We start from the raw sequence: 22073 nt of genomic DNA, 5'->3' as shown, positions 1-22073 counted from the left end.
TGATGAAAAATCTGAATAACAAGATACAGTTTGTAATTATCGAAAAAAAAAAGAAACAACACCCTCCCGTCATTATACCGGAAACAACATCCTCCCGTCATTATACCGGAAACAACATCCTCCCGTCATTATACCAGGAAACAACATCCTCCCGTCATTATATCAGGAAACAATATCCTCCCGTCATTATACCCTAAACAACATCCTCCCGTCATTATAACCGGAAACAACATCCTCCCGTCATTATACCGGGAAACAACATCCTCCCGTCATTATACCCGGAAACAACATCCTCCCGTCATTATACCGGAAACAATATCCTCTCCTCATTATACCGGGAAACAACACCCTCCCGTCATTATACCCGGAAACAACATCCTCCCGTCATTATACCAGGAAACAACATCCTCCCGTCATTATACCGGAAACAACACCCTCCAGTCATTATACCGGGAAACAACATCCTCCCGACATTATACCCGGAAACAATATCCTCTCCTCATTATACCGGGAAACAACACCCTCCCGTCATTATATCAGGAAACAACATCCTCCCGTCATTATACCCGGAAACAACATCCTCCCGACATTATACCGGGAAACAACATCCTCCCGTCATTATACCAGGAAACAACATCCTCCCGTCATTATACCGGGAAACAACATCCTCCCGTCATTATACCAGGAAACAACATTATCCCGTCATTATACCGGAAACAACACCCTCCCGTCATTATACCAGGAAACAACACCCTCCCGTCATTATACCAGGAAACAACATTATCCCGTCATTTTACCCGGAAACAACATCCTCTCGTCATTATACCAGGAAACAACATTATCCCGTCATTTTACCTGGAAACAACATCATCCCGTCATTATACCGGGAAACAACATCCTCCAGTCATTATACCAGAAACTACATCCTCCCGACATTATACCAGGAAACAACACCCTCCCGTCATTATACCAGGAAACAACATCCCCCCGTCATTATACCGGAAAACAACATCCTCCCGTCATTATACCCTGAAACAACATTATCCCGTCATTATACCCGGAAACAACATCCTCCCGTCATTATACCAGGAAACAACATCCTCCCGTCATTATACCCGGAAACAACATCCTCCCGTCATTATACCCGGAAACAACATCATCCCGTCATTATACCGAGAAACAACATCCTCCCGTCATTATACCGGGAAACAACATCCTCTCGTCATTATACCGGGAAACATCATCCTCCCGTCATTATACCGGAAACAACATCCTCCCGTCATTATACCCGGAAACAACATCCTCCCGTCATTATACCCGGAAACAACATCCTCCCGTCATTATACCCGGAAACAACATCCTCCCGTCATTATACCCGGAAACAACATCCTCCCGTCATTATACCAGGAAACAACATCCTCCGGTCAATATACCGGAAACAACATCCTCCCGTCATTATACCAGGAAACAACATCTCCCGTCATTATATCAGGAAACAACATCCTCCCGTCATTATACCAGGAAACAACATCATCTCGTCATTATATCAGGAAACAACATCCTCCCGTCATTATACCAGGAAACAACATTATCCCGTCATTATACCGGGAAACAACATCCTCCCGTCATTATACCAGGAAACAACATCCTCCCGTATTTATACCCGGAAACAACATCCTCCCGACATTATACCAGGAAACAACATCCTCCCGTCATTATACCCGGAAACAATATCCTCCCGTCATTATATCAGGAAACAACATCCTCCCGCCATTATACCAGGAAACAACATCCTCTCGTTATTATACCGGGAAACAACATCCTCTCGTCATTATATCAGGAAACAACATCCTCCCGTCATTATACCGGGAAACAACATCCTCTCGTCATTATACCCGGAAACAACATCCTCCCGTCATTATACCGGGAAACAACATCCTCCCGTCATTATATCAGGAAACAACATCCTCCCGTCATTATATCAGGAAACAACATCCTCCCGTCATTATATCAGGAAACAACATCCTCCCGTCATTATACTGGGAAACAATATCCTCCCGTCATTATACCGGGAAACAACATCCTCCCGTCATTATATCAGGAAACAACATCCTCCCGTCATTATACCGGGAAACAACATCTTCCCGTTATTATATCGGAAACAACATCCTCCCGTCATTATACCCGGAAACAACATCCTCCCGTCATTATACCGGGAAAGAACATCCTCCCGTCATTATACCGGGAAACAACATCATCCCGTCATTATACCCGGAAACAACATCTTCCCGTCATTGTACCGGGAAACAACATCCTCCCGTCATTATACCAGGAAACAACATCCTCTCGTCATTATACCGGGAAACAACATCCTCCCGTCATTATACCAGGAAACAACATCCTCCCGTCATTATACCGGAAACAACATTATCCCGACATTATACCGGGAAACAACACCCTCCCGTCATTATACCGAGAAACAACATCCTCCCGTCATTATACCCGGAAACAATATCCTCCCGTCATTATACCAGGAAACAACATCCTCCCGTCATTATACCAGGAAACAACATCCTCCCATCATTATACCGGAAACAACATTATCCCGTCATTATACCGGAAACAACATCCTCCCATCTTTCTGTGATTTCACTATTAACAGTATCCTTCCTGTCGACCATAATGGGAAATGAAGCCAGGGAATAAGTTGGCCGGTGTGTTATTTCCATATTTCAGGTATTTTACTTTGTTGGATCGTAATGTTTTCATTGTTATTAATGTGAATTTACTCTTATGGGAAAGTTTTCAGTTTTGTTTCTAAAAACATCAAAGGGTATTGTCGACTGGTATTCAAACCCAAACTCGAAAAAACGAAATATTGGAAATCTCGTGCCATCTCCATATAAAATTGTAGTAATTTAAATTATTCACAATTAGTACCGGTATTTCGAAGACTTTTCAGAACCCAACTGACTTCGCGACTTTATCGTATTAATGCACTCATGTTTTAACTGTCATCGTCCTAAATCATCAATACAAGTATTTAAATAAGATCGCACGTGAAAGAATGTTAAATCTATTTTGTTCAAATATTTCGAGACATGAACTAGTTTGTCACTTAAACAAAAATACTATTCTTGCCAAACCACTTACCCCATTTGTAAACAAACCAACATCATACCGTGTCCGATATAACTGTGCTTAAAGCTCACAGTGCAAGTTAAAAAGCATCAAATTGAGATTAAAAAAAAAATTACATGTACAGATTTCCAAAAATCGTTTCCGAGACATCCCCCAATTATGGTAGTGTCGCATCGAAGGACGGGCAGACATTTTTCTTTTTTGTTATGCGTGGATACGAGCCGCTATAAAAGCGCGTGCGTACATTGAGATCAGTCTATATTAACCGGAACAAGGACGTTAAGCCCACCATCAATCAATCAATCAATCAGAGATCAGTCTATCGATACACGCGCATAGCGACACATCTCTCCATTATACATAGTATACGTTCTCAATACACTCGCCAATGAGTTTTTGTTCACATTGTACGCAATTAAGGAACTCGAATATGGAATTTGAAGAGGTAACTTTATATATATACATATATTTTTTATTTTACAATAAAAGAAAGAAAAGAAAGTATTGACAATACAAAATATTTGGGCCTCAACAAAACATGCACCTAATGAAAGAACAACTTTACAACTGTTACAGTATTATATCCATAGTTTCCATCGAAATATTTTCCGTGCCTTCGTATTATTTGTACACATGTCATAACGCAATTATAGCGTGGTAAAACCGCACTACTGCACTACAACAGCCCTACTGTAGTGTAGACAATAGGAATACATCCGAGGAGTGCTAGTGTAGATGCGAGTAAAAATCGGAACTCCTCGGACTGTTAACTTGTTATAAAAAAAGGCTGCACCCACGAAAAACACGTGAGAAGATGGATAGAGTATTTGGGATTAATTCGTTATGCATTTTCCAGCATTTATTTGGAGACTTTATTTTCAACAAGACTTGAAAGATAATTAAGAGACACTGACCATCTTTCTGCTCAGGTTTCAGGTAAGTGCTTCTGTTTGGTGTCGTTCGCGAATACAGTTGTAGGTCACGTGGTGTACACACCTGAGGTTAGAGTGAATGCGAGTGTGACGAAGCACGTTCTTTTTATAGCAGCGGCGGCTTGGTTGTATCCACGCATAACAAAAAAGAAAAATGTCTTCCCGTCCTTAGATACGACACTACCATAAGTGGGGATTGTCTCGGAAACGATTTTTGGAAATCTGTACTTTAGCTAATGTGTGACTACAGAACGTCACTAGCCACGTGTTTAGCTAGTGTGTGACTACAGAACGTGACTAGTCACGTGTTTAGCTAATGTGTGACTACATAACGTCACTAGTCACGTGTTTAGCTAGTGTGTGACTACAGACCGTCACTAGCCACGTGTTAAGCTAGTGTGTGACTACAGAACGTCACTAGCCACGTGTTTAGCTAGTGTGTGACTACATAACGTCACTAGTCACGTGTTTAGCTAGTGTGTGACTACAGAACGTCACTAGCCACGTGTTTAGCTAGTGTGTGACTACAGAACGTCACTAGCCACGTGTTTAGTTAGTGTGTGACTACAGAACGTCACTAGCCACGTGTTTAGCTAGTGTGTGACTACAGAACATCACTAGTCACGTGTTTAGCTGTGTGACTACAGAACGTCACTAGTCACGTGTTTAGCTAGTGTGTGACTACAGAACGTCACTAGCCACGTGTTTAGTTAGTGTGTGACTACAGAACGTCACTAGCCACGTGTTTAGTTAGTGTGTGACTACAGAACGTCACTAGCCACGTGTTTAGCTAGTGTGTGACTACAGAACATCACTAGTCATGTGTTTAGCCGTGTGACTACAGAACGTCACTAGTCACGTGTTTAGCTAGTGTGTGACTACAGAACGTCACTAGCCACGTGTTTAGTTAGTGTGTGACTACAGAACGTCACTAGCCACGTGTTTAGTTAGTGTGTGACTACATAACGTCACTAGCCACGTGTTTAGCTAGTGTGTGACTACATAACGTCACTAGTCACGTGTTTAGTTAGTGTGTGACTACAGAACGTCACTAGCCACGTGTTTAGCTAGTGTGTGACTACAGAACATCACTAGTCACGTGTTTAGCTGTGTGACTACATAACGTCACTAGTCACGTGTTTAGTTAGTGTGTGACTACAGAACGTCACTAGCCACGTGTTTAGTTAGTGTGTGACTACAGAACGACACTAGCCACGTGTTTAGTTAGTGTGTGATTACAGAACGTCACTAGCCACGTGTTTAGCTAGTGTGTGACTACAGAACGACACTAGCCACGTGTTTAGCTAATGTGTGACCGATATATATATGATATGTTGCTATAAATATTAAGACATTTATATTGACAACTCATTATTTCATATAAAATGTATAAAATATCGAACAATATTCCATACCAGTCGAGGTCTGCTAACTCTCACAGCCGAAAACTGACGTGTTCTCATTATACTATAACAACGGACTTATTTATTTTATGGGTTTTTTATATTTAATATAAGGCATAGTGCAGGTCAACTTACTGTTATCTGTCCGCCGAGGTTCATATCTGTCCGTCCGTCCGGTAAGACATTTTCCTGTGTCCTACATATATACACGCTCACGTGCCGTCAGAACGTCCTATCAAGTAGTACCGCTGACATTTCTATATATGTACCATATGATTTCCTCGTCGTCTGCGTTACGAAGGAGTTCAGTTTAAATACGCCCCCTAATCTGTCGGTGTATAATATCTATAAAAATAAATATGCGTCATCATGCTAAAAAGAAGGTTTCCCCAACATACTAGAAATTCTTGGTTAAAGACAAGATGTTAATACTATCCTATATATAGGCTCAAGTGTTTGTTGTAGTGACTTCGCTAAAAAAGGCTTCTGAAAAAAACGTAGAAGAGGGTTTTGTTTAAATTTGGGTGGGTGTTTGCCGTTTTAATTAACACATTCAATAGGGCACTCAATTCTATTGAAGCTATGGAATGCATTTTTCACCTAAATATTTTTGAGTTTGAATAAGGCCATGAAAGATTTAATTTCAAATTTCGTCAGCTTTCAAAATATCCGATTATGGATACACAGTAGCTGCAGTTAGAGCCTTGTCCGAACACCTGAACATTCTGTATCGATAGCGAATGATTCAGACCAGCTTTCCTATGGACAGGTGGAATTACACAGAGTGTGTTTAATGTAGAGTGTGTAAAAAAATCAGTGTTGTTAGAATAATTCAAACACAACAGAAACAACAACCTCATTATAAGCTCGTTGTTCTGACGAGGTTAGTCATCTGAACACAATAGGCTTTCCTCACTTCTAGGTAGCGATTTACGTAAGGATCAAATGTCAAATACCAACTTGCACACACAATTATCATAATGTTAAGACGTTGGCTTATAAAATAGATATGGTTATGTACTTTGTGCTAAACACGTTTTAAAAAACTAAAAAAAACAAAAAAAAAACGCTTGGGTATACAGAGTTGCAAAAAGAAATTCCGAATTTATACTGAGGCTACATCAGTCACACACAGAAATCCCTAATTTATACTGAGGCCACAACACTAGTCACACACAGAAAACCCTAATTTATACTGAGGCCACAACACTAGTCACACACAGAAAACCCTAATTTATACTGAGGCCAAATCAGTCACATACAGAAATCCCTAATTTATCCTGAGGCCACATCAGTCACACACAGAAAACCCTTATTTATACTTAGGCCAAATCAGTCACATACAGAAACCCCTAATTTATACTGAGGCCAAATCAGTCACATACAGAAAACCCTAATTTATACTGAGGCCACATCAGTCACACACAGAAAACCCTAATTTATACTGAGGCCACATCAGTCACATACAGAAAACCCTAATTTATAATGAGGCCACAACACCAGTCACACACAGAAATCCCAATTTATACTGAGGCTACATCAGTCACACACAGAAAACCCTAATTTATACTGAGGCCAAATCAGTCACATACAGAAACCCCTAATTTATACTGAGGCCAAATCAGTCACATACAGAAAACCCTAATTTATACTGAGGCCACATCAGTCACACACATAAACCCTAATTTATACTGAGGCCCATCCTTCACCATTACAGAAAACCCTAATTTATAATGACGGCCACAACCACCAGTCACACACAGAAATCCCAATTTATACTGTAGGCTACACATCACACACAGAAAACCATAATTTATACTGAGGGGGACCAAATCAGTCACATACAGAAACCCTAATTTTTATATACTGAGCCCACCACCACCAGTCACACACAGGAATAACCCTTTCTCTATAACTGAGGCCACAACAGTCACACACAGAAAACCCTAATTTATACTGAGGCCAAATCAGTCACATACAGAAACCCCTAATTTATACTGAGGCCACATCAGTCACATACAGAAACCCTTATTTATACTTAGGCCAAATCAGTCACATACAGAAACCCTAATTTATACTGAGGCCACAACAGTCACACACAGAAAACCCTAATTATACTGAGGCCACAACAGTCACACACAGAAAACCCTAATTTATACTGAGGCCACAACAGTCACACACAGAAATCCCTAATTTATACTGAGGCCACATCAGTCACACACAGAAATCCCTAATTTATACTGAGGCCACAACACTAGTCACACACAGAAAATCCTAATTTATACTGAGGTCACAACACTAGTCACACACAGAAAACCCTAATTTATACTGAGGCCACATCAGTCACACACAGAAACCCTAATTTATACTGAGGTCACATCAGTCACATACAGAAACCCCTAATTTATACTGAGGCCACATCAGTCACATACAGAAAACCCTAATTTATACTGAGGTCACATCAGTCACATACAGAAACCCTAATTTATACTGGGGCCACAACACTAGTCACACACAGAAAACCCTAATTTATACTGAGGCCACATCAGTCACACACAGAAACCTTATTTATACTGAGGTCACATCAGTCACATACAGAAACCCTAATTTATACTGGGGCCACAACATCAGTCACACACATAGAGGGAGAAATTGTGTCTGTTTCCCTTAATACTAGAGGGAGAAATTGTGTCTGTTTCCTCTAATACTAGAGGGAGAAATTGTGTCTGTTTCCTCTAATACTAGAGGGAGAAATTGTGTCTGTTTCCCTCTAATACTAGAGGGAGAAATTGTGTCTGTTTCCCTCTAATACTAGAGGGAGAAATTGTGTCTGTTTCCCTCTAATACTAGAGGGATAAATTGTGTCTGTTTCCTCTAATACTAGAGGGAGAAATTATAACAGTTTCCTCTTAAAAGGGAGAAACTATCGCTGTTCACTATAAAACTAGGAGGGGAAATTATCATTGTTTGTAAAACCAGGGTGAGGATGTGGGGGACTAGAGGGGCCAGACACCAAACCGGAAACTTTACTACACTGTCAGTCTATAGAGATATGACTGCAACTGACCCGTATGCGTGCAGACTATGACACAAGAAAAGAATGTTTATATATCTACATCTATCTTGATCAGGTCAACAGTAGGTATACATGTGAGTTTGAATCAAACGTCCTACTCTTACTTTAGACTACAGCGTGTGTCGTCGATAAAGTAAACCACGTTTACTCTTCTAGAACATCTGATCGTAATAACCTTGTAATTTTTGCAGGTTGTTCCAGGTAAATCTATCTTTTGGGTAATATTTTGCTCTCGTTTATTTTGATGCAATATTTCAAATGTGGAAATACGTACCTGTGTCACAATCGAAGGAGAAAACATTTCACGACCATTGGACCGGTAACTTGAACTTCTCACGGCTGTGTTGGCTAGGAGTCTAAATGGAATCATATCAGGCAGCGCAAAAGCGCCGGGGTGTCGACTCGCCGGTCTCACCCACGGGACGCTCTGCCATCTCCCTTGTATAACACAAACTCCCTCAGCCGTATTTAATCCACAAAATAATTCCCAATTTTTTGCTATATATCACAGGTATAATCCGGAATGTATTGATAGTCACATCCAGGCCCGTGTTTTTCCAGTAAGAAGGGCGCCGTGACTTTCTCTCTCATTTACAACGGTGTACACTCTGGTACTGCCCAGGTGACATCAACAACATCAATAATCCAAACGGAATTATAACATGTGTATCCTCGGAATTAACACTTCAGAATTAATCCGTCCCGTATTATCCGAACATCATTGAGGTATCCTAGCTCGCTCGCCACACATGCATGCCCCGCCGGACACCAGCATCAATCCATGTTATACACGTCCAGTGTATGGAGTCATGCCTGGAAAAATTCAAACAAATTTCTCTTATATTACACAATAGATGTTTATTATTGATTACTTAATGTTTTCGTCCAGTACAAAATCTAACGAGTCTTATAATATGTAAAAAGTGTTAAACAAATCCAAGAGACAGTGTACTTTGTTATTATAGCCGGAATGTGGTTACGAAAGGCTAAGTTGGGTTTTTTCGCTCCATACTGTTTGACCAGATACCCAATGTGTATCAGTCCGATCACATCGCGGCGACATAGAATATATAAAGCGTTCTGTGACTCATAAAGCTTATATAGGATGGAAATGTGGTTCATCAACATATCCTAGAATCGATCATGTCCGTGCTGTACTGCCCACACCCCAACGACCCAACGACGGTCCGCCCCACCGCCTCCAACCGACCCTATCAGTTTCCGGACCGACTGTATCAACCCTTATACCAACTTTTCCTTTCTAAACCATCTTAAAAAAATTGTTATATATATGTTATATATATTAAAGCCAAATCTTATGTGTTTTCACAAAGGCTCTAACACACTAATAATTCAGGAAAGGCACGAGTGATTTTGTTTAAATTTGCGATTTTTGCACAAGTGACAGTGGTTACCCAGCTGATGGCGGTGTACCACCGTAGGAGGACCTGCGGTACACATTCTGACATATTTGGCTGGGCAATGATGCGTATGGACGGCAAGTGTCGCGTGGTGTCTCCCAAATTCCGACACGACAACATTCCTCACCGCGCGCGCTTGTCTCATCATTACGCAGTATGTAGTTTTCCTTTACATTGACTTTAGTTACGTTCAAGTCTATAAAAAGCACGTGTATAGTTTCCCCTTATTAGTGCCCTTAAGGATATTTACCGTTATTAGCATGAAACACGTACTTATTAAACGCACGTGCGAATGTATTGTCACACTGTTGCCTCATATGAGGTCGGGCCTTCCCACGTTGAGTTCTGATAAAGCACAAACCGAACCGCCGAGTTTCAGGTATGGCAAAAGTTTTAATTAAAGGTGACACCGACCACAGGTAAGTTATTTACCTGTAACATGTGTATGAGAGAGATCAGCGTATCTGTCCAGGTGTCAACATACCGAGGGAGGGGGTACCCGTAATAATCTCACGCAATTCACATACCCGGGTCTGATGACGTACGAGGAGAAAATACCTCGAGTGCTTGTGATCGTCTATAAACCAAACTTTGGTTTCTAACGAGAAAGTTTCAATTCTTTTTTAGTTCGTTGTGTTAGCACAGTGTTCTGGGTCGTTCCTTGTACACAATGGGTAAATATAGCAGTAATCGGCCTATAGAACTCTATGTTAATTACTTAAACTATGCTGTTTAGCACACAGCCATATTATATTCTGAATAAATATTGGAGTTTGATTAAACATACCTTTTTTTCATTCCACAATACTTTACTTAAAGAACGTGTGGTTTGGAAACTGGGCGTTGAAGTTTTGAAAGTGAAATTCATCTGACATGTAATTGGTTACGGCCCTGTCAGTAGTAAATACTTGTATATTTATTTCAGTAGTAAATACTTGTATATTTATTTCAGTAGTAAATACTTGTATATTTATTTCAGTAGTATCATAATTCCGATACATACAACACACAATTTCAGATGTTCTAGGATTTTTTACTGACTCAAATTGTTTGTTATATCTATAACAATAGAATATATATATTGGAATGTAGCGTAACGCAATAGTTCAAAGCATTCAAGAAGATTCCAATAAGATATGGACCTTATGGCCGAAGGATCTGTAGGATTTGAACCTACACTTGTATAAAATCTACCTGTAGGATTTGAACCTACACTTGTATAAAATCTATCTTTAGGATTTGTAATTGTAAAATCTGTCTGTAGGATTTCTATGTGTAGGATTTGTTTTATGAATGATTTTTACCTGTAGGATGTACACCTGTAGGATTTGTTTGATGCAGGATTTGTGCCTGTAGGATTAATACTTGAAGGATTTGTACATGTAAAATTTATACCTGTAAAATCTACCTGTAGAATCTACCTGTATGATTTGTGCCTGTAAGATTTGTACCTGTAGGATTTGTGCCTGTAAGATTTGTACCTGTAGAATTTGTGCCTGTAAGATTTGTACCTGTAGGAATTGTACCTGTAAGATTTGTACCTGTAGGATTTGTACCTGTAAGATTTGTAAATGTAAGATTTGTAAATGTAAGATCTTCCTGCAGACCGACTTTCCCACATGACAACATTGCTGTGTACGAGTTGGTTTCTCACTAGCACGTGTAGACCTAACAATGTAACCCTTGAAATGATGGCTATTTTATCTGTAATATTTGTCAATTATCACTACATTTGTATCCAATATCACCTTAACGATAAGATGAGAGTGCCAATATCAGCTCCTAGTACGATATGCCGTGAATGTAACCCAGTTTGTATCCGCTTGCTCTGTAGTAATTTGTGGGGGACAGAGTATTTGTTTACGATGGTGATTCACAGCTTCCTGGTGTTGGACTACTCGGTCCCAGGTTTGGACAGACTTGCAGTCCATCACAACCTGATGAGTAATACACAGATCAATGGATGGTCCGGGCAATGCTTGGAAGGGGGAATGACCACGCGCCGGCCGGACACACGCATGGATCCTGAGGATGGACCGTTTATCAGGGGTCAGGGGTCAAGCGATCATATGAATCAAGGAAAGAGTGTCCGATGTCCACTTTATCGAACTCCTACTGGTCAAATAGTCGTCTGGCTTGCCGTCAATTTTCTTAGAACGAATTACACAAGATATATTGGAATCAACACTTACCGCCCAGACATCACAATGTATAGATTTATACAACTAATTTCTGCACAAACACGATTCAAACCTGTTCAAACAACGTTCTATCGTCCATATTTATCTGAACAGTGAAATATTTAGTCTGTCACAACTTTATCATATATGGGCCTTCAGTTCATTCCCGACTATTCCATCAATACTCGAAAAAGTTCTGGCAGCCAGTCCCACATATTCACCAAAACTCCAACGATCTCGTGGCTACATTATAACAAACATTCCTATCTATACTATTTTAAACATGTGTCTAAAACTTCATATACAGATACATGGTCTAAACTCTGCCATTTACTAGATCCCAACACTTTTTTTGTTTGTTTGTAAGCCCCAACTGTCAATCATCAACGAAATACGAAATCAATAAATATATCCCCTTATTAGATAAATTATTTTATTCACACATACAAAAAATAATTTTCGTCTATCAAACCATCAAAAAAAATAAAAATTCTAGCGTACAGTAAAATACAACATTAATTACACAACACCAAAAACAATACATGTATATATATCTTTTCAACCTCCTGCAATTTTTTTTTTTCAAAATATCATTAATATTAATATTACCAAAAATGTATGTCGAACGAATCAACCCCCCAACTAATCTTCTATCTCAACATGTATACACACAACCCGGTATGTAAACAATTCTTAATACAGGAACAAATATCTGAATAAATTAACGCGCCGTTAATACCCCATAAAATTGATATCAATAATATCACACAGATATGTATATTAATATCCACAAAACCTGTCCACAACTTTACTCCTTTATGTCGTTAATAATCAACTAAACAATACGTAACTATATACTTACCAGAACTATACAAAGAATCCGTGATATTTAAAAGTAAATAAAATTCTGAGATTGATGAAACAGGAGTTTTAACTGAAGATCCAACAAAAGGCAGATTTCGCAACAACAGGCAACAGGCACCTGGACACACAACGGTATGTGGGCTCGAGAAATGAAATACGTTCAATAATCTCATGAAAATTATTCAAATATTTTTTGAATATTTGACTAGTGTACTAGTGAACACGGAAACCCCCGCAGCTATCACCCCACCGATCAACGTAACATTGCTGATAGGTAGAGATATTTGAACTATGAAGATGTACAATAGATTGTTTACCTGTTGTTTATAAATATCAACATAGTAGTTTCCAGGTATCACGTATCGATCGTAACTCCAGGTAACTAAAAGTGACACATGTTAGGAACCACAAGGGTCCCTGCACCGATAATCCCACAGGAATTCTACACACTTTTTTCCGATACGTATTTCCAATAGCCAGAGGTGAAAATAAAGATTTGAAAACCACTTGTATATCCCTTTCCGAGGGTGAAACACACACACTGCTACGGGACGATATGTAGCATATATATTTTCATAAGTACTGCTAATGACGGTATGGTTATGATGCGGAAGTCACAATGCTGCATCGGACTTTAGCCAAGCACGTGGACAGATTACTCCATACTAACTGTATGTCTCGTAGTGGACTAATCAGTTTGCGTTTAAAATCCATTGGAATAAAATGTTAAGGCTTAGAGCGTTGTAGAATACGTCTTGTCACAGGCTCGCTATGATACTGTGTGTGAGCGTCTCGCTCGGTGCGCACAGGTATGTCTCCAGATTTGTCCGACCCTTCCTTAGTGGGACGGACCCGCTGTCTACTTTCGTTATACACTTAACCACCACCACATCGCCTTGGCCTTCATCGGCATAGCTCTTTCGACTTATTTGCGGTAATTCAAAACTCAAACGACTGGAGAAGTTGTGATTTTTTTTAAATCTAAAATTGAACATTTACCAAATCGGCGGCGGCGAATATTTGGTGAACCATGCAAGATTAAATACGGCCATTATAAGATCAGTCTTACCGTAGACACTTGATATAATTAATTGCAACTAATTGATGCATTGCGTTAAGATTAAAGTAGAACTCTATGTGTTCAGTCTGTGTCACCAGACTAAAAGTGTCAGATAACACTCATTATACATGTGTGTATAACGAATAACTAATGCATATTTATATTGATATTAAAACATTTAGATCCCGAACCTATATACTTCATCTTACGCTTGTGGCATTATTTTGATAAATACTGCAAAGTGAACTATCCCTCTGCTTTAATCAGTATCTGTCAAGGTGTGACAACGCGGCATTCCTGACAATCATGCAAGAAAAACAAAACGGGGAAATAGGCGCGAGTAATGATTATCATCAAGGCGTGAAATCTCCTAAACAGAATAGGATGACTCTCATAAACTACATGTAGTGATAAACATATATATTGTAGGTCATACTAAACATATATATTGTAGGTCATACTAAACATATATATTGTAGGTAATACTAAACATATATATTGTAGGTAATACTAAACATATATATTGTAGGTCATACTAAACATATATATTGTATGTAATACTAAACATATATACTGTAGGTAATACTAAACATATATATTGTAGGTCATACTAAACATATATATTGTATGTAATACTAAACATATATATTGTAGGTAATACTAAACATATATATTGTAGGTAATACTAAACATATATATTGTAGGTACTGTAATACTAAACATAGATATTGTAGGTAGTAATAAACATATATATTGTAAGTAGTAATAAACATATATATTGTAGGTAATAATAAACATATATAGTGTAGGTCATACTAAACATATATATTGTAGGTAGTAATAAACATATATATTGTAGGTCATACTAAACATATATATTGTAGGTCATACTAAACATATATATTGTAGGTACTGTAATACTAAACATAGATATTGTAGGTAGTAATAAACATATATATTGTAGGTAGTAATAAACATATATATTGTAGGTAATACTAAACATATATATTGTATGTAATAATAAACATATATATTGTAGGTAATACTAAACATATATATTGTAGGTAATACTAAACATATATATTGTAGGTCATACTAAACATATATATTGTAGGTCATACTAAACATATATATTGTAGGTAATAATAAACATATATATTGTAGGTAATACTAAACATATATATTGTAGGTACTGTAATGCTATACATATATATTGTAGGTAATAATAAACATATATATTGTAGGTAATACTAAACATATATATTGTAGGTACTGTAATACTAAACATATATATTGTAGGTAGTAATAAACATATATATTGTAGGTCATACTAAACATATATATTGTAGGTACTGTAATACTAAACATATATATTGTAGGTAGTAATAAACATAATGTACAATATGTAGGTATTATAAAATTTAATGACATTAATTTAGGAAGTATTCCATATTAAGCTGATTCCTAAAACCTCCTATATGACCTGGTGGAGTCCTGTAATAACTGTCTGGTATTATAAATACCCATCAACAAATGCATTGGCTGTTAAAAGAGAGTTTAGAAAGATTGTACACAATCTGACACACCTGTGTCACTTCATACAGCCGATATATGTGATGATTACCGCCATGTATATGGTGATAGGTAATAATACCACATCGGTATGTACCTGTGTACAGATAGAACCCTGACTGTGTGATTCTCCTTTGTATACATCAGAATGCTAGTCATATAACCTCACTATATATGGGTATTCGGAGTCAAGCAACTATAAAAATGAACTTACATATTTTTCATGCTTTTTCTTTGTATACAATCTTGGGGTTTGAATTCCTGCGTCAGCTATGAATTGTGAACTGTACGTGGCTTGATTACCAACCCAAGTTATGTTTGTTAAGTAGGCATCGCTAGGGAAGTTTTCACCTCAGCGGATTTACACGGTTACATGGTGTTACACGTGTACGTGGTGTTACACGGGTACGTGGTGTTACACGGGTACGTGGTGTTACACGGGTACGTGGTGTTACACGGGTACATGGTGTTACACGGTTACATGGTGTTACACGGGTACGTGGTGTTACACGGGTACGTGGTGTTACACGGGTACGTGGTGTTACACGGGTACGTGGTGTTACCCGGGTACGTGGTGTTACACGGGTACGTGGTGTTACACGGGTACGTGGTGTTACACGGGTACGTGGTGTTACACGGGTACATGGTGTTACACGGGTACATGGTGTTACACGGATACATGGTGTTACACGGTTACATGGTGTTACACGGGTACGTGGTGTTACACGGGTACGTGGTGTTACACGGGTACATGGTGTTACACGGATACATGGTGTTACACGGTTACATGGTGTTACACGGTTACGTGGTGTTACACGGAAACATGGTGTTACACGGGTACGTGGTGTTACACGGGTACGTGGTGTTACACGGATACATGGTGTTACACGGATACATGGTGTTACACGTGTACATGGTGTTACACGGGTACGTGGTGTTACACGGGTACATGGTGTTACACGGTTACATGGTGTTACACGGGTACATGGTGTTACACGGGTACGTGGTGTTACACGGGTACGTGGTGTTACACGGGTACATGGTGTTACACGGGTACGTGGTGTTACACGGGTACATGGTGTTACACGGTTACATGGTGTTACACGGGTACGTGGTGTTACACGGGTACGTGGTGTTACACGGGTACGTGGTGTTACACGGGTACGTGGTGTTACACGGGTACATGGTGTTACACGGGTACATGGTGTTACACGGGTACGTGGTGTTACACGGGTACGTGGTGTTACACGGTACATGGTGTTACACGGGTACATGGTGTTACACGGGTACATGGTGTTACACGGTTACATGGTGTTACACGGGTACATGGTGTTACACGGGTACGTGGTGTTACACGGGTACATGGTGTTACACGGATACATGGTGTTACACGGTTACATGGTGTTACACGGGTACGTGGTGTTACACGGATACATGGTGTTACACGTGTACATGGTGTTACACGGGTACATGGTGTTACACGGATACATGGTGTTACACGGATACATGGTGTTACACGTGTACATGGTGTTACACGGGTACGTGGTGTTACACGGATACATGGTGTTACACGGTTACATGGTGTTACACGGGTACGTGGTGTTACACGGGTACGTGGTGTTACACGGGTACATGGTGTTACACGGGTACGTGGTGTTACACGGGTACATGGTGTTACACGGTTACATGGTGTTACACGGGTACATGGTGTTACACGGGTACGTGGTGTTACACGGATACATGGTGTTACACGGATACATGGTGTTACACGGGTACATGGTGTTACACGTGTACATGGTGTTACACGGGTACATGGTGGTGTTACACGGGTACATGGTGTTACACGGATACATGGTGTTACACGGTTACATGGTGTTACACGGGTACATGGTGTTACACGGGTACGTGGTGGTTACACGGTTCATGGTGTTACACGGGTACGTGGGTTACACGGACTGGTGGTGTTACAGTGTAATGGTGTTTACAGGTACATGGTGTTACCGGTACATGTGTTACACGGGTACATGGGGTGTTACAGGTTGTACATGGTGTTCCGGTACATTGTGTTACACGGTACGGTGGTTTACACGGTACTGGTGTTACACGGGTACGTGGTGTTACACGTGTACATGGTGTTACACGGGTACGTGGTGTTACACGTGTACATGGTGGTGTTACACGGGTACGTGGTGTTACAGGTGTACATGGTGGTGTTACATGGTTACATGGTGTTACACGCATACATGGTGTTACAGGTGGGTTTTACACGTGTACATGGTGTACGGTTAGTTGTGTACAGGGGTGGTGTTACACGGTGTACATGGTGTTACACGTGTACATGGTGTTACACGGTTACATGGTGTTACACGGTAACATGGTGTTACACGTGTACATGGTGTTACAGGGTACATGGTGTTACACGGGTACATGGTGCTACACGGGTACGTGGTGTTACACGGGTACATGGTGTTACACGTGTACATGGTGGTGTTACACGTGTACATGGTGTTACACGTGTACATGGTGGTGTTACACGTGTACATGGTGTTACACGTGTACATGGTGTTACACGGATACATGGTGTTACAGGTGTACATTGTGTTACACGGGTACGTGGTGTTACACGGATACATGGTGTTACACGTGTACATGGTGTTACACGGTTACATGGTGTTACACGTGTACATGGTGGTGTTACAGGTGTACATGGTGGTGTTACACGGTTACATGGTGTTACACGTGTACATGGTGTTACACGTGTACATGGTGGTGTTACAGGTGTACATGGTGGTGTTACACGGGTACGTGGTGTTACACGTGTACATGGTGTTACACGGGTACGTGGTGTTACGCGGATACGTGGTGTTACACGTGTAGATGGTGTTACACGGGTACGTGATGTTACACGGATACATGGTGTTACAGGTGTACATTGTGTTACACGGGTACGTGGTGTTACACGGATACATGGTGTTAAACGTGTACATGGTGTTACACGGGTACGTGATGTTACACGGATACATGGTGTTACACGTGTACATGGTGTTACACGTGTAGATGGTGGTGTTACAGGTGTACATGGTGGTGTTACACGGGTACATATTAGGTCTATAACATCAGATGACGATTGTGACGTATTAGGTCTATAACATCAGATAACGATTGTGACGTATTACGTCTATAACATCAGATGACGATTGTGACGTATTAGGTCTATAGCATTAGATGACGATTGTGACGTATTAGGTCTATAACATCAGATGATGTTGTGACGTATTCGGTATATAACATCAGGTGACGATTGTGACGTATTAGGTCTATAACATAAGATGACGATTGTGACGTATTAGGTCTATAACATCAGATGACGATTGTGACGTATTACGTCTATAACATCAGATGATGATTGTGACGTATTAGGTCTATAACATTAGATGACGATTGTGACGTATTAGGTCTATAGCATTAGATGACGATTGTGACGTATTAGGTCTATAACATTAGATGACGATTGTGACGTACTAGGTCTATAACATCAGATGACGATTGTGACGACATTGTATTAGGTCTATAACATCAGATGACGATTGTGACGTATTAGGTCTATAACATTAGATGACGATTGTGACGTACTAGGTCTATAACATCAGATGATGATTGTGACGACATTGTATTAGTTCTATAACATCAGATGACGGATTGTGACGTATTAGGTCTATAACATTAGATGACGATTGTGACGTACTAGGTCTATAACATTAGATGACGATTGTGACGTTTTAGGTCTATAACATCAGATGACGATTGTGACGTATTAGGTCTATAACATCAGATGACGATTGTGACGTACTAGGTCTATAACATCAGATGACGATTGTGACGTATTTGGTCTATAACATCAGATGACGATTGTGACGTACTAGGTCTATAACATCAGATGACGATTGTGACGTATTAAGTCTATAACATCAGATGACGATTGTGACATATTAGGTCTATAACATCATATGACGATTGTGACGACATTGTATTAGGTCTATAACATTAGATGACAATTGTGACGTATTCGGTCTATAACATCAGATGACGATTGTGACATATTAGGTCTATAACATCAGATGACGATTGTGACATATTAGGTCTATAACATCAGATGACAATTGTGACATATTAGGTCTATAACATTAGATGACAATTGTGACGTATTAGGTCTATAACATTAGATGACGATTGTGACGTATTAGGTCTATAACATCAGATGACGATTGTGACGTACTAGGTCTATAACATTAGATGACGATTGTGACGTATTAGGTCTATAACATCAGATGACGATTGTGACGTATTAGGTCTATAACATCAGATGACGATTGTGACGTATTAGGTCTATAACATCAGATGACGATTGTGACGACATTGTATTAGGTCTATAACATCATATGACGATTGTGACGACATTGTATTAGGTCTATAACATCAGATGACGATTGTGACGTATTAAGTCTATAACATCAGATGACGATTGTGACGTATTAGGTCTATAACATCATATGACGATTGTGACGTATTAGGTCTATAACATTAGATGACGACTGTGACGTATTAGGTCTATAACATCAGATGACGATTGTGACGTATTAGGTCTATAACATTAGATGACGATTGTGACGTATTAGGTCTATAACATCAGATGACGATTGTGACGTATTAGGTCTATAACATCAGATGACGATTGTGACGTATTAGGTCTATAACATTAGATGACGATTGTGACGTATTAGGTCTATAACATCAGATGACGATTGTGACGTATTAGGTCTATAACATCTAGATGACGATTGTGACGTATTAGGTCTATAACATCAGATGACGATTGTGACGTATTAGGTATATAACATTAGATGACGATTGTGACAGTATTAGGTCTATAACATCAGATGACGATTAGGTCTATAACATTAGATGACGATTGTGACGTATTAGGTCTATAACATTAGATGACGATTGTGACGTATTAGGTCTATAACATTAGATGACGATTGTGACGTATTAGGTCTATAACATCAGATGACGATTGTGACCTATTAGGTCTATAACATCAGATGACGATTGTGACCTATTAGGTCTATAACATCAGATGACGATTGTGACGTACTAGGTCTATAACATCAGATGACGATTGTGACGTATTAGGTCTATAACATCAGATGACGATTGTGACGACATTGTATTAGGTCTATAACATCAGATGACGATTGTGACATATTAGGTCTATAACATCAGATGACGTTTGTGACGTATTAGGTCTATAACATCATATGACGATTGTGACGTATTAGGTCTATAACATTAGATGACGATTGTGACGTATTAGGTCTATAACATCAGATGACGATTGTGACGTATTAGATCTATAACTTTAGATGACGATTGTGACGTATTAGGTCTATAACATCATATGACGATTGTGACGTATTAGGTCTATAACATCTGATGACGATTGTGACATACTAGGTCTATAACATCAGATGACGATTGTGACGACCTTGTATTAGGTCTATAACATCAGATGACGATTGTGACGTATTAGGTCTATAACATCAGATGACGATTGTGACGTATTAGGTCTATAACATCAGATGACGATTGTGACGACCTTGTATTAGGTCTATAACATCAGATGACGATTGTGACGTATTAGGTCTATAACATCAGATGACGATTGTGACGTATTAGGTCTATAACATCAGATGACGATTGTGACGTATTAGGTCTATAACATCAGATGACGATTGTGACGTATTAGGTCTATAACATCAGATGACGATTGTGACGTATTAGGTCTATAACATCATATGACGATTGTGACGTATTAGGTCTATAACATCAGATGACGATTGTGACGACCTTGTATTAGGTCTATAACATCAGATGACGATTGTGACGTATTTGGTCTATAACATCAGATGACGATTGTGACGTATTAGGTCTATAACATTAGATGACGATTGTGACGTATTCGGTCTATAACATCAGATGACGATTGTGACATACTAGGTCTATAACATCAGATGACGATTGTGACGACATTGTATTAGGTCTATAACATTAGATGACGATTGTGACGTATTAGGTCTATAACATCATATGACGATTGTGACGTATTAGGTCTATAACATCAGATGACGATGTGACGTATTAGGTTTATAACATTAGATGACGATTGTGACGTATTCGGTCTATAAAATCAGATGACGATTTTGACGTATTAGGTCTATAACATTAGATGACGATTGTGACGTATTAGGTCTATAACATCAGATGACGATTGTGACGTATTAGGTCTATAACATTAGATGACGATTGTGACGTATTAGGTCTATAACATCAGATGACGATTGTGACGTATTAGGTCTATAACATC

The 22073-nt window shown here is 39.4% G+C and overlaps 1 protein-coding gene across 5 annotated transcripts in view; it reads right to left on the bottom strand.

Moving 5' to 3' along the window:
- The window catches only part of LOC117326374, a 63714-nt gene that overhangs the window by 6034 nt on the left and 35607 nt on the right, over positions 1–22073 (bottom strand). Inside the window, exons 1-2 of one of the 5 annotated variants that reach the window (XM_033883096.1) lie at positions 13335–13811; positions 8827–9365 (exon numbers count right to left, since the gene is read on the bottom strand). In XM_033883096.1, coding sequence (XP_033738987.1) covers positions 8827–8922 — 96 coding nt within the window. In that variant the 5' untranslated portion in view covers positions 8923–9365; positions 13335–13811. Of the gene's footprint in view, positions 1–5611; positions 5768–8826; positions 9366–9504; positions 9624–13015; positions 13114–13334; positions 13812–22073 lie in introns of those variants that run through there. The other 4 variants (XM_033883099.1, XM_033883098.1, XM_033883097.1 and 1 more) reach the window with 4 other exon arrangements.

This window comes from Pecten maximus, chromosome 4, assembly GCF_902652985.1.
Source record: "Pecten maximus chromosome 4, xPecMax1.1, whole genome shotgun sequence".
NCBI lineage: Eukaryota > Metazoa > Mollusca > Bivalvia > Pectinida > Pectinidae > Pecten > Pecten maximus.
The sequence above is the reverse complement of the archived record's forward strand: the minus strand, read 5'-3'. Positions and strand labels throughout refer to the sequence as shown.